General features: G+C 40.2%; 1 protein-coding gene across 6 annotated transcripts in view; it reads left to right on the top strand.

Moving 5' to 3' along the window:
* lrp8 (low density lipoprotein receptor-related protein 8, apolipoprotein e receptor) overlaps positions 1 to 17827 on the top strand; it is a 126301-nt gene that overhangs the window by 98505 nt on the left and 9969 nt on the right. For all 6 annotated transcript variants that reach the window (XM_069194194.1, XM_015355611.2, XM_015355613.2 and 3 more), the window contains 7 exons: positions 6760 to 6931; positions 8696 to 8923; positions 10301 to 10419; positions 10781 to 10920; positions 13219 to 13360; positions 14428 to 14580; positions 15997 to 16305. In XM_069194194.1, the coding sequence (XP_069050295.1) occupies positions 6760 to 6931; positions 8696 to 8923; positions 10301 to 10419; positions 10781 to 10920; positions 13219 to 13360; positions 14428 to 14580; positions 15997 to 16305 (1263 nt within the window). The remainder of the gene's footprint in view (positions 1 to 6759; positions 6932 to 8695; positions 8924 to 10300; positions 10420 to 10780; positions 10921 to 13218; positions 13361 to 14427; positions 14581 to 15996; positions 16306 to 17827) is intronic.

The raw sequence follows: 17827 nt of genomic DNA, 5'->3' as shown, positions 1-17827 counted from the left end.
GGGTGAAAATGAAGTCCCTTTGGATAAAAGGAGGAGCCAAATAGGGTAAGTTTGTAATTCCTTTTCAGTCAAAACAATCACATGGTCATTCTGAATGTTTTGTACCATTCTTAATAGTACACAGATTGAAAGATATTCTTGCTTAATATCTTTGATATATTCACCCAGGTTTAAATAACTGTTAGTAAAATGGCATTTTACACCATGTCCATACAGTAAATTATGTTTTAGGAGGAATGTGCTTGTCAGGGTAAATGCATCATCGTCAAAACAAATGTTAAGCATGGGTTTCATCTGCTGTTGCTGTTGAGTATGATTATTCTGGAAAAAAAACAGATGTACAGAAAAATCGCAGAAGATAAGATTCTGTGTTATTTGTTACTTTGATCTTTGAATAAAGAAAAGTTGTTTTCCAAACATATCTTGTAATTTGCCAGATTGGTTTTAACTTTCACTGGCCTATACCTCAGACTCAGTGCTCTGAATTGTGCTCCATACTGTATATATTTGCTGTTGTTTCATTACATATGTACTGTATATGCATCAAATTCTGTCTGTAATAATTTACCAATTACAAAAATGGGGTTGGGTTAGAAGCTTAGAAAATGCAGTTTCATTGCCCTGATCACATACAGTAGATAAGATTGTTTGTCAACTACATTAGTAGTGCATTCGTCAGCTTTGTTTATAATCCATTTTGTAAATGACTGACACACAATAGGCTTATTTGTGTTTTAAAAAATAACAAAAACTTATTAAATGTCTTTTGTGTGAGTGTGTCCTATTCAGTACTTATTTAAGAGCCATTTCTCAGGTTATTGGCAATTGTATTCAGGAAAATGTATTTTCATTTATAGTAGAGAACTCCTTTATTGTCACAATTGCTGACTTAACAGTTAAAGGGTGCAGGTACAGGCAATGCATTGTGATTAATGTCCCAGATTGTCTGCCTACTTCGTCTACAGGAATCGCAATGTTAATAAGCCGTTAGAGCCAAAAATAATTTGAATGGACCCTAGAAGAAGGTTGTCCAACCAATTTGGTAGCTTCATCAAATATGACTAAACTAATTGTCAGTTTTTCTGCAGTGAGGATAACAAGGCACTCAATTAGTTATTCTCTGTGAGCATGCACTACACTGTGTACAGACATCCACACAGATAAGGGAAGAATAGTACAGCTGAATAATTTGAAGAAACAAAGTCTGTGTTTTTTCCTTAAAATAAACATCTCTTATAGCACCATAAAAATAAACTGCAAGAAACTGTTCGGCCATTATTAGATAAGTATTTTAATTTTCACATAAGGATGAGGGAACAAACACAGCTGTCTGCATGAAGGCAGGGCTTGTGCTGTTTAAGTTGAAAGCCGCAATATGACCTACAGTGCAGTCTGTCCTGAAATAAATTGTGATATGAATAGAAAATGCTTGGTGTTAAGGCTTCCTGATGAGAAGCTCTGACTTGAAGCCACCCTGTAGTGAGGAGTGTACTGTAGTGTGCTGCTTTAGTTAAATAAAATGGAAGAAAGCCATTAAGTATTCCGTAGGAGAGCAGACAGGACTTTTAAAGACTTTTTTCATTTGCTAGACATCTCTTGAAAGCTTCGTTATCTTGTCTACTGAAACCCCTAAGTCCCAATTGAATATTCCGATTTGTTCCTCTGCCTTCTTTATTTCTGCTTCTCTCCAGTGGATTCCTTGCAAGGCAGACAGGGTGTATCCCTCAGGGTCTCTTTGCCAGCCACGTCGTTGCATCATGCGCCGCGAATTAGCAAGAGGAGTGTTGAGCATGAAAAACAAAACAGCACAAATTTCACAAGGGTACCAAAAACATACCTGGCAATGGTGATGTGAGTTATAGCATTCATTATTTCAGCCAAACAGATCACTTTACGAAACACTTAACCATCAGACAAAGCAGAATATAATGAACTGTGTGTACACCCCTGCAGCATCATTTACTTATTTCTGGCTGTGAACCAGAATGAGCAGTTTACACTCTTCTTGTAGGCTGTTGCATGAACCTAAATAATAATAATAATAATAATAATAATAATAATAATAATTGCTTACACTTACTGTATGTAGTGCTTTTCTGGACAATCCACTCAAAGCGCTTTACAGGTAATGGGGACTCCCCTCCATGACCACCAATGTGCAGCTCCACCTGGATGATGCGATGGCAGCCATAGTGCGCCAGAACACTCACCACACATCAGCTATCAGTGGGGAGGAGAACAGAGTGATAAAGCCAATTCATAGATGGGGATTATTAGGAGGCCATGCTTGGTAAGGACCAATGGGAAATTTGGCCAGGACTAATAGGGGTTACACCCCTACTCTTTTCAAGAAATGCCCTAGGATTTTTTTAATTACCACAGAGAGTCAGGACCTCAGTTTTATGTCTCATCCAAAGAATGGCACCTTTTTACAGTATAGTGTCCCCATCACTGTTCTGGGGTATTAGGACCCACACAGACCGCAGGGTGAGCGCCCCCTGCTGGCCCCACTAACACCTCTTCCAGCAGCAACCTTAGTTTTTCCCAGGAGGTCTCCCATCCAGGTACTGACCAGGCTCACACCTGCTGAACTTCAGTGGGTTGCCAGTTGTGAGTTGCAGGATGAAAGTAAAACATCTCTATACCTCAGAATGTTTAGTGTGCTTACTCTCTCTGACATATCTTCTCAGTATTAATATCTCTAGTCTGACTTTCAGTCCTCACTTGACTGGAACTGCTCTCCACTGCGTTATGGGTTCTCTTCACTCCGTTCATGCTGTCTCCCTCTCCTCAGCCCGGATCCTTCCTGATCATTTTAAGCATGTCTTTTCAAACTCTGACCTCCTTTTCCTCTTTTCCTCCTCCTGCCCCCTCTCCATCTCTTTTCCTCTTGTTCTCAACACTCTCTCCCTTTCTTCTCTGCCAAGAATGTCCCTGTCATTTCTGGCCCCTCCCTCTAGTACGACCGGCACATTGCTTCTTTCTTGTGTCTTCTTGAGCACCATTCACAGAATCCACCTTGCTATGCAATGATGTTCCAGAATCCAGTACTGAAAGCACTCCGAGCCCGTGACCCCAGTCCGCTCCGCAAAGACGGGTGATCTACGTGTCTGAGCTCTGCAGCGGTGCCCAGCCCTGCCAGGCATTACCACTGCTCTCTAGGGGTGGTAGTTCTAGGTAAATATCTACCAAACACTAATTTGCTGGTCTTTGGATCCAGCGACTAGCAGCCTCTGGCTAGCCTTGTGGTCATGACGAAGCAAAGTTCCTCTGGTCCTCCCAGATAGACAGATAGGAAATCTCTACTGAGATCTGAAGCTGTAGTGTTTGCTCTCCATCAGGTGACCAGGCCCCGATGGTGGTTGCAGAGCCCGCAACACCTCTCAGCTTCCCCTGGTTAAAGTCAAGGCACATAACTAGCTGTGCAAAGGCAGACAGATGGCCTCTACAGCCTCCGCGTGGAGAAATCCACAGGGTGACTGAGCTGTCCTCATGGCCCGCAAGTAGCCGGGGACTGCAGCTGGAGTCAGACTGCCAGCGCCTTGGACACGTGGGCATGCCCAGCCAAGCCTTCGGTTTTGTGCTGCAGAGTGGCACCTGCTGGGGGTCACGCACACCCGCACATCAGCCAAATCTGCTCCGGTGAGCGCGAGCAGCCAGTGCCCCATCTCCTACTTCAGCACAGATCCCTGACAGCTATTGGACACAACTTCTATTCCAGTTCACTGTACTGTACCTTCCCTTCCAGACTACTGAACCTCACTCTTGGCACTCAATTCCCTGCCTCTGCTTCTACATTCACTCCACCTCATCCAGAATTGACCTGATCATACTGCCTTTTCTCTTCCATTCTTTTTTCATACTACTCCATTATTCCATTCACTACACCCTCTCTCCTCTTCCTCTCATTCCTCAGCAGTGGAACAAAGTATCCACAGAAACGAGAACTGCTCATGCCCTGAGCTCAGCACCTTCTATGGCTTATCTGTTCAGACAGCTCCTGTGGGTTCTCAGCTCTCAAATACAGTATGCATCTTTCTCTTACTCTTACACTATATTGCACCATGTTTTTTTTTAAATGATCAAAACTGAAAATGTAATTTGGAAATTGCAGTTACTTGCATGTTATCGTATCTATTGTATTTGTACTTGAGTCACCCTGAATTCCTGTGGGGCACATCAAACATTATCTCAGTCTTCCTTTCAACTTTTCTTAAGAAAGAAAAGGCTATTCCGAGTTACAACTTGGTCTGATTCTGAGCATTCAGTGCTATTATTCCAGATTGATGTGCGCACAGTGCCAGTATCGCAGGAATCCAAAGCCAATGTTGCAGAAGATTCACCTTAAAACAGAATTGTATGCTGGCGTATAAATGACATGTAGCTGAACCTATGCTAAAAATACCCTTGAGAGTAAGTAGATGCAGATAGAACATTTAATTCAATCACTTTCAGTACATTTTTATTCTGTAGAATGCCATGTCAAAGTGTTGTCCAATGGCTTGTTACAGTGGTGTGGTGTGTAGTAAATGTACAGGAGAAGAGAATAAGATTCAAAGGGTCAAATATGGATAAATACCCCCAAAAATTCCACTCAAAGATCTTAAAAATATGGCATTTTTATATGTTAAAAATATAGAATCCTGACATAGACATAGACATCGAATCCTGTCATGATCTGTCTTGTGGGATTCCATCTCATTCTTCTCACAGAGCCAGGACAAGCATTTGTTAGATTACTGGCCTCTGCACTCTCCACGTCTTTCTACTAGTGTCGAGCTCCAGTGTTGTGAATAGGGAAACCATGGCATAACTGATGCATTTCCATCTCACAAGAAAGATGCTGTTACATTAACGATGAGAACCTACAGTACATTGTCTTAATTAAGTGGATCATGGAATGATGCATTTCCACTACCCTGAATGGTGAAGACTACACTTACTAAGTTTCCAGCTATATTATTATAGACAACAGGCACGTCCAAACCTAGTATGTGCTTACGTGTTACCCATTTCACAACCTGATTCTAAAAATAACATTATTATATTTCAGGTGGGTAGCTGCGTCAGCATGCGTATTATTATTATTATGTTCAGGTGGGTAGCTGCGTCAGCATGTGTAGGCTGCAAAAAAGAAAACACGTTTCGGCTGTGGAGCCTTCTTCAGGTGTGACCCTCACACCCGAAGAAGGCTCTACGGCTGAAACGTGTTTTCTTTATTATTTTTTTCAGCATTAAATAAACCTATTACTTGTTCCTTATTATTATTATTATTATTATTATTATTATTATTATTATTATTATTTTTATCTCATTACCTGCATCTCTTAAACATTGAATTGGTCAAAATAAACCATTCTGGTTATTTAAGGACATGCCACATGTTCCTTTTTAAACTTCTCCCTTCAGAGAGGAGATTTCAGAGCTTCAAACATAGTGTTGCACCTATTCAGAGGCCACTCCGCATCTCTGTATGTATATCTTGGACGTTGAACTAATTGAATAATATGTGATGTGTAAGTATAAGATGTGTTTTGTTGTTTTTGCTGTTTTTTGCCACCTCACAGCTCTGGGGATCTGCGTTCAATTCCTGCCCTGTGGTGCTATCTGCAAGGAGTTTGCATGCTCTCCCCATGTTCATCTGGCTTTCCTCCCACATTCCAAAATCATACTGGTAGATGAATTGCCTTCTGGGAAAATTAACCCTGGTGTGAGTGTGTGTCTGTGTTTGGGCAATGTGTCTACCTGTGATGACCAAGATAGGCGCCATCTCTCCTGCAACCCTGAATTGGAAGAAGCTGTTCGAAAATGAGTGGATGATAAGAAATTGTCATTCCTATTATGACATTGGGGGTCACAACCTTTTTTCTCAGCACCGTGTAAAGATGCCTATTTCACTTTAACTGATGTACAAAGACACAGAGAGAAAGACTCATCAGTAGAACTTAAGATGTAAAAGGGTACAAAGTATTTCATGCTTTGAGCCACAATGTCTTAGCAGTGTACAGTCATCAAAGAGAGTTTATCCTTTTCCATTACAGTGAAATGAAAGCTGCGTAGAGATAAACCGAGAAGGCCTTTCTATCCACAGAAACAAAAGAATACAGCACTTCAACACAGATAGTGACACAGTTATTTCAGAACTATAAACCCAGACATCAGAGCACAGAAACTGGATTAGAAAAAAAAACTTAAATTAAAGATTAACAGGCTGTAGTGAAAAGGGTAATGGAAGAAACATAGGTTTGGAAAATTGATTTTAAAAACCTTAAGCATGTCAAGGACTGCAAGGCAGTTTCAAGATATGGCCACAGAGTTGAAATTGTTGTTCTGAAATAAAAAAAAACAGGTTAAGGGCATTTAAATTAAATTAGTTTTTTTTTAAAGAGTGGTCAACATCTGTGCCACAGGAGATATAATGTTTACAAACCACTCACAATATTGGTAAACCATTTACAGACAGAAAACTACAGACAGAGATTTACCACCAGAATCTGTATTTGCATTTCAATGGTTTTATATTTTTGCTGTTGTCGTCCCAGACATCTAAATATGGTTGAATAGACACAATTAAGTTTAATACTTCCACCCCACTAACTTGATATTGTACTGCAAATGGTATAATTTAATTACATAAAAATATTTACTGTAATTTATTTTATAATGCCTTTTTTATAAATGTGATGTTGAAATCTGAAGATCTTTTGAATTGCAAATCCCACTTGTAATGAAAACGCATTGCTCTCTGATCTCTCTCAGGAAAGAGTCCCTACTTGATGTTCACAAACCGACATGAAATCCGGAGGATTGACCTTGTGAAGAAGGACTACACTCAGGTTGTGCCCACTCTAAAGAACGCCATTGCCCTTGATGTGGACGTCACTGCTAATAAGATGTACTGGTGTGACCTTTTTCACCTCAAGATTTACAGGTAGCGTCTCCCAAATCCCACATGATAAAACACATTCATTTCAGACTTTTCAGGGATAAAATGGAAAATCCCAAAAGGCAGTTTGATGACACAGATCTTGCTGTTTGAAAAAAACAGAGCTGTATCCCTTTTGGTTCTCTAATTGCATTGCTTTAAATATTGTTGAAAAAAGATTATTCAGAGTAGCACTGCAATCAGTACTACAAGAAATACTGCATCTTCACAGGCTGATTAAAGCATTGCCAGTTCATTGTAAATGATGATTGGGTCGTCTATGCAAGATGACAGAAACCTGTGTTTCCAGATTCAACAGAAGCACATACAGTAAAAGAGACTGAAGCAGGGCTCACTCGCCTTTAGAGTTTTCAAGCCTACAATACCAATTAGTATTCTTTTCCTAAATGACATATGCATTAGCACCATCTTAACAAACAAAAATAACACTGACTGAGTGGCGTCTTTTCTCTTCCTTGCCTTTTGCTTCCACATAAACAGTAAAGAATTGCTCGCTTATTTGAGAAGAGTAGGTGTTTGATGTGTGACATGCACACCACAAAGGTGAAGAGTGATTGAAGGGGGTGTGTGTCATTTACTTATTTCTTTGCCATCTCTTGCAATTTCATGAGCTGGAGACTTAATCCATCCTGGCATCACCCACAGTTGTGACAGACTTTAAGGAGAGCTTCTAAATCTTTGTGCTGCACCATATGTTTGGAGCAGTTTACCTCTGGAATAATTGTCTTCATTATTCATGCTCACATCTCGACTAAAGGGTTTTTGAAGGAACGATTAAACACTTGTAAGTGCAGCAGAGCTTGGGCTGTACCTACAAACTATAGTTTGGTAACGGCATCATAAAAGACATTGCTTGCATAGGAAACATTCATGTGAATCATCAGCCTGTTTTCAATATTTAATCGTTTTCTCATTATTATTTCGGCACAGTGCAATTTCATTTTTTCATCAGTCTGTTGGTTTCTCATTCTCTAATTCAGCTGCCCATTCTCTAATTAAGCTGTACATTATGGACAGACATCAAGGACACAGAGGGTTTTCAATGATGTTTAATAGATTTCATTTGATCGTGTAAAACATGTTGATGTTTGTGGTATGCATTATAATTTATTTGTTTTTTTGTATTTTCTTTAATTCTGATAAGAATCGTTTTAAGTCAGTGTGATTTTAGGTTCAAACTAATTAAGATAGCAATTACTGTAGGTCCACAATCTCAAAACAACAGGAAACAAACAGTTTCCTGTGTTTGCCTTGTTAATCTCTGCCTTGTCCCACTCAGACTTACTTCATCCTCTCAGCTGATAAAGCACTGCAATGCATTGAAGGGTTTGTGTTCCACTTTTCCTGCCTATTTCTTCCTCTATATATTGTCTTGTGTGAACTGTATTAAATTGGGGACAGAACATTCTAATAATAGCAATCTCACAGGGTTTGCAAAATCTCAGCAAGCCATTTCAGGGGCATGTCTGGTGCTCATGATTCAGAAAAGTTCTCCAAAAAGTTCACTGCAGTTAAGCCTCTGGAAAAGATATTCCGGAACAGGAGCAATATCAAGGTCTGAAGTTGAATGAAGTTGCAAGTATGATTCATACAAAGTAATAAGTATTCATTGTGAAATTCAACTATAGTGGCGAGGAAACCGCATTTTGTTCAATAAAACTTTGTGTGTTCTTGCGTGAGGCGGTGACTCAGTCCTGTTTGCCCTGAAGGATACAGAAAACCGTCATTTCCATTGTGTTCTGTTCCCAGCACTCAAATCAACAAGGCCAGTGACGTTTCCCAGCAGGTCACTCTCATAGACTCCTATCTGCACTCTCCGGAGGGCCTGGCCATGGACTGGGTGCACAAGAACATCTACTGGACCGACTCCGGCAATAAGAGCATCTCCGTGGCAACGGCTGATGGCAAGAAGAGGAAAACGCTGGTGGACAACGACCTCGGCGAGCCCCGTGCCATCGCTCTGGATCCAAAACAAGGGTGAGCCGCATGAACAGAAGGAGGAATGTGTCTGTGCAATCATCCTAAATTTTGGTCCAGGCTTTGGGATGTCAGATCTGTGTTTTAGGCTAGAATACACACCAAGGAGCATCCAGGTCCTTCACACGACACCCCCCTGGTTCCCCTTGCAGTCTCTGACTTGGCCCTTTTCTCTGCTTAATTGCTTTTTATTTCCTAAGACCACCAGACCCTCATTTTTTATGTCTACAAACTTTTTAAAAGCAGGTAATTTTGTTTTTGCATAATCCCCTTGCTTGTTAATCTAGTAAAGTGTGTTAAAGAACATAAGAAAGGCGACAAAAGAGAGGAGTCCATGATCTTGTAGCCCATTTGTTTTAATCCTTGCCAGCCCCAACCCTGTTTAGAGGGATTGCATTCCTGTCCCGTTTTCGTGCTTTGTAATTCATTCACTTTTATCTAATTTGGAAACTCCTCTGTTTATTAAGGTATGAGTGCAAACCTGCAAATAACATCTATCTGTTCATAAATAATTATTGTCTGTAGTCTGTATTTTTCCGCTTTGGGGAAGAACATACTACTGTTATGCACACAAAGACATTTAGATTTGAGAGATTCTTTTGTGTAATGCATTGCTTGTAGAGTTATGTTTACTAATGACTTGTTCCAAAACTGATTTTTTTTCCAGCATGTGCTGTGAAAGAGAAAGCAATCTGTTACAGTGGCAGTTTCATTGAATTGTTCAACTCCGAAAAGGAGATTTGTTTTTGACTGCAATTTCCTGTTCACAGCGAACAGCATAGGAGTCAATGCTATTTGGTTCACAACACCTCCAGGCTCAGACTATCTTAAGACTTAATTTACAGTCAACTTTGTTGAAAACTCAGTCTCAACTGAAATCAGTTGTCTGAAATTTAGGGGCTTTGATAGACCCTGAGGAAAAATGCAATTGAAATAAATAAAAAAACATTCTAGATAACAAACTGGTGAACAAAAGATAACAAACAACCTTGTTTAGTTCTTCAGTAATGTTGACTTTTACAGTTTTATACTTGCTGGTCAACCTCAGTCTTTGATCTCTAAATCACACTTAGCTCAGAATTCAGCAGCTTGTGTACTTAGAAGGACTAGGCCTCAGCCCTTGTATAATCATTTATATTGTTCTTAAAAATCTACACTGGTTTCTCATTCTGTATATGAATCTTAAAATAATTTTATTAATGTACACTATAAGACTTGAAATGGGTCTAGCCTTGTTAAATCTTGTGTTTAACACTATTTGTGCCTTGTCTTCCAAAGACTGATCTATGGATCATTCCCAGGGTGCAACAGAAAACATACACCTTCTCTCTGGAACTCCCTTGCCAGGTTTCTATCCATATTGTGTTGTGTTTCTAGGTTCATGTACTGGTCTGACTGGGGTAACCAGGCCAAGATTGAAAAGGCTGGGCTAAATGGTGTGGACCGGCAGATATTGGTGTCAGAAGGCATTGAATGGCCTAATGGAATAACTCTTGGTAAGGTTTGTGTTTAACTAAAGGGCAGTTTTGAGCAACATTCTTTTTATTAGTATATCAGTAACAGAACTATTTTTAGAACTAATTTAGAAAGGGAACTTGTTAAAAATGAACTAGCTGTTAGTTTTGATTCCGTTAATGATATTGTAAATGCAAAAGGATAATCCAACGTTGTTGGTAGAACAGAATGTTTATTCACCTTTAGTAAAACACATTTTTAGATGGATATATGTTATTTCAGGCTTACCTAAAGAGTGTGTTGAAGTACAGATCTTTTAGGTTGGACAGATTCTATTTTTTGATCATTTCAGGATTGTGATCTCAGAACATTTTATGCAAGAGCACTTGTGTTTTGTTTCAGATTTGCCTAACAAGCGTCTCTATTGGGTAGACGCAAAGCTCCATCTCATCTCCAGTGTTGACTTCAATGGAGCCAACAGGAAGGTCCTCATTTCATCCATGGACCATCTGAGTCATCCATTTGCCTTGACAGTGTTTGAGGTAATGACAGGGTCTGGGTGCTGTACCCCAGAAAATATCAGTCATAAAAAAACAATTGTGGGCGGTGCGATTGTATTTCATGGCCTGGGATACAGTGCAGTAGATGAACTTTTCCAGGGCCAAGCACCAGCCGAGACTGAAACAAAATTAAAAAGCCTGTGTGGTCAGGAGACCATGAAAGATTTCAGCTATGAAGACGAATCATTCAGAGTGTCAGCCTAGTCGTACATCACAGTAGACCACACTTTGGCATTACATAGTCGATGTACCCAGTTGCCCCCAGGGTCTTTGACTTGAGTGAGAACAAGAAATAATGTGTTGTTTTTTTTTTCAAACTGCTGAGTTGGAAAGGAAGTACATGTATTTTGCCTACTGCTGTGGCGAGAGTTATGTGGTGCTGGAAATGTCCGCCTCAGCAAGCCATCACTTTATTAAATCAAGCTTTACTGCACAGCCCATCTCGTAGTGTACACTACTGTACACTGCTGTGGAAGCAGAATGGCTCTGAAGTACTGTGGGTGTCTCAAATTGTACAGATAATACATGAATGTTGAAGCATGCTCATTTCATGTTGTTCAGTGCCATTTCTTGACACGCTGACTTTTTGCAGAATTTCACCTTGCATATACTGTAGTTCATTTTTGCATACAGATTTGTTCTAGGGTATTTCATACTAACATACTGCAAAGTAGTCATCTTTTTCCTTCTTTTGGGAAGAAGGAGCTTTTCTGTGTCATAAATATGAGTTATAAACATGACCATTTTGAATGTGGAACCAAAAAGTGCATATGCATCAATTTTGAGTGCATAGTACATAAAGTACATAAAGACTTGTGTGCAAAAGTTCATTTCCCATTATTATCAGTTTTTGTAGCACCTACCTTTGGTGTCTATTTTTGTTTTTTATTTTTTAATTTTGCAATCAATAATTGCTTTTGCAAAACATTTTGAAACTTCAATTTGTTGATTAGCTCCTGTTTGCAACTACAGTACATGTACATCCTTTGCCCCAGTATGTGGCACAATGAGGTCTGTAAACACTCTCCTCTGACACACCCATTGTGAAGCCCCTCACCATTTTCACACTCTGTGAAATGTCTCACAGTGTGAACTCACAGGTACCCAGCAAGTCCAAGGGCTCAGCGTTGAGCAGCAATCCAAGAATACCTTAGCCAGATCAACCCTGCAATACTTTTTTAGTTGTGCAAGGCTTCTTTTGGAATCCTTGTCCCAGATAGCTGGCCTGTAGATGACAGTTAAAGCCCAAACTGGCAGCATCTACTGTACTTAGCCTGTAGACCAATTAACCTCCTTGGTAGCCCATACTATTTATTCAAATTGAAAGACCTTTATTAGCGTGACCAATTAATTACAGTGTTGTCAAAGCAGAAACAATTAACAGAACATTTATATTTACAGTAAAGACATCATATTAGACGTTTAAGGACATTGCAAAAACATTTATTGTGGAACAGGCTCACTCACTGTTCCTTGGGCTTTGACAGGAAATCTCACATACTGAGCTACTGTGCAGCTCTTTTGAGTTTCCTACCCCTGCTCACTGTATGATTGGAAGATGCTCTGATTCTGGCAGGTCTTAGAATTCTGCGATTTGATTTCTTATTTTAGGGAAGAATGTTTGTCTCATCCCAGAGCAATTCTTGCAGTGCAGTGTGGATCTCTGTTACTCATTATCTGCTACCACAATGTGGTAGAAATGTTGTAGCTGGAGTAATACTGACAGCCATAATATTAAATTCCTGTTTAGGATACAACAGTATAACCAATGAAAACATAATCTACAGTAAAAATCTGTGGCTGCAAAAACTTCAACTCATCCAGTGGGGCTTGTGACTGACGAACTGCCAACATGAGTTAGCTTTATTTTCTGTTGTTTCACGTCTTTCCAGAAGTGATAGATCTGTGGTTGCCGGGGTAACGGGATAAACGTCAGCTTCCATCCCTCACGCTGATTTTGTTACCATTCATGCAGCTGATAAGAGAAGTTAAAAAAACAAACTTCTCCTGAATACTGAGGTATTTTTTTAAAGGAAACAAATAACTGCTTGCCTGAAGCCCAGATGGGCTAAAGATACTTGTGAAATGTTTTGTTTTTATGTGCATCCTTAATTAGGCCTCCTAGAAAGTATTGCCATGCCCTGTAAAATAGAAATCCTAGGATGTGAAGTTTCATTTCCGAGGGAACTAGTCTACTGCGGCCCTATCAGTGTTTCATCTAAAAATAAATTACTGCACTCAGCTCACTTGTTGCTTTACAGCTGTGCTTGTATTCCACAGGACAGGGTTTATTGGACAGACTTGGAACATGAAGCAATTTACAGTGCCAACAGGCTTACTGGGCATGATGTTTCAACATTGGCTGAGAATCTCAACAGCCCACATGATATTGTTGTGTTTCACGAACTGAGACAACCAAAAGGTAAGAAAGGACAACCTGAAGCCAAAACTCTTAAGCAAATGTGACATTTGTAATCTTTCACATCATATCTAAAACTGACAGCCTTGGAGCATTGATGGGATTTTCTGTGAGCTGCAACTTTGCTTTTCATTTTTTTTTCATGAAGATTTTCAAAATAGCAGAATAAATAAATAACCCTCACATTTATCTAGAAATATATGTACTGTATATAGTTGATTTGATTTTCACTGCTAAAAAGAACTCTCTGTGTGAATGGAATTCACTGGTGTTCAGCTAATTTAAATGTATGAGGCATTAATACTTAAAGACTAGCATTAAAAGATAAATCCCAAAGTTAAACCATTTGACCTGACAAATCCTACAGAACTCTGCTCATTTAGAATTGCATTTAGAACGAAAAACATGGATGATCTTCATCCCTGGTCATGTGTCTAATGATGAAATATTACAGTTCATTTAAACCTCAATAAAAATGATTTGTTGCCAAAAAGTACTCCTGAATATGAAATGTCCCGGGACACATTATTATTCCTTAATGAGCAACAATAACAAAACTATGCATGGCATCCTCAGGAGATTTCACTTCAGCCTTTTATCTCCTTGTCTTGCAAGAAAGATAAATACTGTGCGTTCTGCTCGTGCTGCAGTATTAAGTCCTAGAATATGAACTGTTTTTTGCATCAGGACATTTTCTTTTCAGACTAAATGCAACAATTTATTTACAGAGGATTTTGCTGCATGTCATGGAATAGCTATAAGAGTCTACTATCGAGACAACTGAAATAACCTGTACTGCATCGTCCAGGATAAAATATATTGTTTTTAATATTTTTTGGGGTTTGTTTTTTTATTTGAGAGGAGTTAGGCTTTAGCGTTCTCAGTCCAGACCTGCCTTTCCTGGTTCGTGAAAGCTTTAATCCTCACCCGGAAAACGTATCGAAACACCTGAAGAAGGCTCCACGGCCGAAATGTTGTGTGGAATAAACCTATTACTTGTATCGAAAAAGATGTAGTGATTGTGATGTTCATTCGTTAACCTGATTTGTTTTGTGTGATTGAATCGTCAGCTCCAAACAGCTGCAATGTGGGTACTTTGCCGAACGGAGGCTGCGAATATCTGTGTCTCCCAGCACCCCAGATCACGGATCACTCTCCCAAATACACCTGTGCCTGCCCTGACGGGATGCAACTTGGCCTGGACATGAGAGAGTGTGTCACAGGTAATGCCTGCTTCCTACAGAGACTTTACAGAATCGAGATCACACTAACACATGTGGCAGCTTCTTTTGGTAGGTTTAAAGACTCATAAAGCAGCTTTATTTGAGGCCTAGTGAGTCAGTCGTCTGCGCTGCATTACAAGAGGCACTGCAGTGAAACCTGCACATGTGCTTCAGGGATTATGCTTACTGTTATCTGTACAGCAGTGTTCAGGTAGGAGAACCTACATTTTCTGGCAGCCAGGGGCACTGCTTAAAAAAATGCTCAATCACCCACCTGTGAAGGCAGCAGTACAGAAATCCACTAAAACAGTGCTTTACAAATCCCATCAGGCGTACTGTCTGCTTAGCTGCCATCACAGATGAGCCATGCTGTGTCCAGGTTTATAGTCTGAGTGTGAACTGTGGAATCCTGTTAGTCCCTCAGGAGAGTCCCATTCCGAGGGAGAATGAAGGGAAAATTGTCCATGGGAGATTTATCTCAGTGGCTGAGAGGCTGGAGAGCATGCCATAAGAAGAAGAGAGGGGAAAAAAAATTAATTGCAGTTGGGCTAACAAAAATAATTTTGTGACACGTGTCAAGAAAACGAATGGGAAAATGTAGGTGTAACCAGACTGCAAGTGTGCAGTGTAATGCTGAAGGAATGGGCACAGTGGCTCATAGCTCGAGGAGTTCAACACTGAGGAAGAGCTGAGGTTATGTATTTAATGTGTTTTGGAAGATATACTGTAACAGAAAGAAAAAAAAGACAATTCCTCTGCCCCCTCTGAAAGCACCATTTGTCAGCCCGTCTGTCTCCCAGCTAGCACGTTTCCCAAACGGCAGAATTCTGTTGTGTAAGTGAGGAAACACGCCAAATGCCAATTTCCTGAAAGTGATACATTTGAAAATATCATGAATGATGGAACCCATTGTTTACCCTGTCATGCATACATTAGCAGTACCTTATCACTGAGCTATCTGATCAGATTTCCTTTTTCGAAGCTTCGTCTTCTGTGCTGTTTAATACCTGTACCACAGGCATTTTTCGGGCTTCTCAAATAACAGGTAGCTGAAATGGAAATGTTTAGCTAACAAAGCCCTGTTTTGGAAGTCAGTTTCCCTCAATCTCTCAAAAAATTGAGTGAGGTCCTCTGATTTGTAAGCAAATTCGTTTCTCTGGTGTGTGTCTTGAATATACAGTATGTTTTTATAGGCTACATGTGCTAGGCATGCCCCTTCACTGCTCATTCTTTCAGCTGGACCTTTAGCTATCAACTCAAGTTCTTAGTATTGGAAGCAGTAGTTATGTATGTGGGGAAGACCAATAAGCAATTGCTGTTGTCCCAAAAAGGAGAAACATTAGGTTAAAAGATTAGGTGGAATTACTATTTACAGTAAATATCAACTGTAAGGTTTTTATCCCTTTTTTTCCACAGCACCACCAACTATAAAACCTAAACCAGTGACTATCACAACTATTACAACAACAACAACAACAACAACAACAACAACAACAACAACAACAATGAAGACAACAGCCACAAATCCCAGCACAACTGTGCGCACCACCAGTGTCTCAACCGCCACTGTTCCCCCACCTTTTCCCAGCACCCTAGTCACCACCAGCCCAACCACCAGCAGGCCCATGTCCCTTCCCACCCCAGAGTCCTCTCGTGTGCCAGACCCACATCCTGCCACGCGCTCCGACACCGTGCTCAGGGAGAACAGCAATCTGTCACATCGATGTAAGTGCTCCAGCCTGTCGGCGTACGTTCCTTTATCTTTTTGTTCTTTCAAGGCAAGGAAATTTATTGCAGAAAATTTGCTTTGTCAGGTATTTTAAAGGGGGCGGTGTGGTGGCGCAGTGTGTAGCATTGCTGCTTCATAGCACAGGGACCCTGGGTTCAATTCAGGACCTGGGGGTGCTTTCTGCCTGGAGATTGTATGTTCTCCCAGTGTTCATGTGGGTTTCTGATGGGTTCCCCGGTTTCCTCCCACAGTCCACCAAACATACTTGTAGGTTAACTGGCATCTAGGAAACTGGATGGGTGGTATTTTAAAGGGAAATCCGGTACCCTTAGACCGCAGTAATTTTAAAAGTAGCTTTTTTTTATCATTAAACTGCAGGTGGTAGTAAAGCTGACAGCTAACGTTTTATTACACAGCAGGGGTGATGTAAAGCATCTGCATTCACAAGCATTGTACTGTAAAAAATTAAAACTTAATGATCTATTAGCTAGATACATATGATAAGCAAGAAAATATGACAACACAATACAACTGTAAGACCTTATATATTATGCATATAATAACTTAAGTCTGCTGGAGTAATCAGTTGCTTTATGGGCTATATACAGTGTTAATAAATTCGTTGCAGTACTACAAAAGACTACTTCAGAAATCCTTTCAGCCTTATTTCATACAGTAAACATTTCTTCGTCCTAGATCATCTCTTTTTCTCTTCTCGGTGCAGTTAGAATAGCTATTGCAGTGCAGAAAGAGACCCCTCTCTGTCACTGTAATTGTGCCTCTGTGGCTCATAAATTAGCCCACGGGAGAGGGGTTCTGAGGACCACCGTAGCTGCCAGTAGCACCTTCACGTCGCCACGTTTGCCCTCTGCCACAGCGGGGGGTAGGGGGGCTCATTAGAACGTGTGGCGCTTGAAAAGTAGAGAAGAAGGAACTAGCACTTGTCCTCTTATCATTTCGAAAAGCACACAGAATTGAGCTCCTCCCTAAACCACCTCCCCATTTTCTCTACACCCCCCCCCCAGAGTGTGGGTAAACACTGACAGAGTGATTAAAACATTAAGATTGAGAGTTTACTCCCATACATCACAGCTGATGACAATTTGAAGACGCAATGCAGTACTGTAGCCGAGTAATACCAGATGCAGGCTTTATTTCTTTCTGAATATTCTGGTTTTATTGTGTTTACAGACTGTCAACTATTGTTTTTTTTTCTTCCTTCACACGGGGAATGGACATTTAGCAATGTCCTATCAAAATATTAAGAGAATTGCCCAAAACACACATGCAAACAAACTACAATATGCTGCAAAAGCACTACAGCTCGATGGCAGTACAGTCCTTTTTGGGCCCTTAAGGGTGTTGAAAGGATTTTAGCCCTAAATCATTAAAGAAGAAAGAATTTAAAACATGTTACTCTTTGGTTTTACTTATTGTGCAGTCCTGTTTTTGATCCCTGCTGACATGAAAAATCTGTTCATAAGTAGTAAAAGACCTAGTAAAAGCGACGACATCGAC

This window comes from Lepisosteus oculatus, chromosome 9 (assembly GCF_040954835.1).
Source record: "Lepisosteus oculatus isolate fLepOcu1 chromosome 9, fLepOcu1.hap2, whole genome shotgun sequence".
Lineage (NCBI taxonomy): Eukaryota > Metazoa > Chordata > Actinopteri > Semionotiformes > Lepisosteidae > Lepisosteus > Lepisosteus oculatus.
This window is presented reverse-complemented; position numbering and strand designations above follow the sequence as displayed.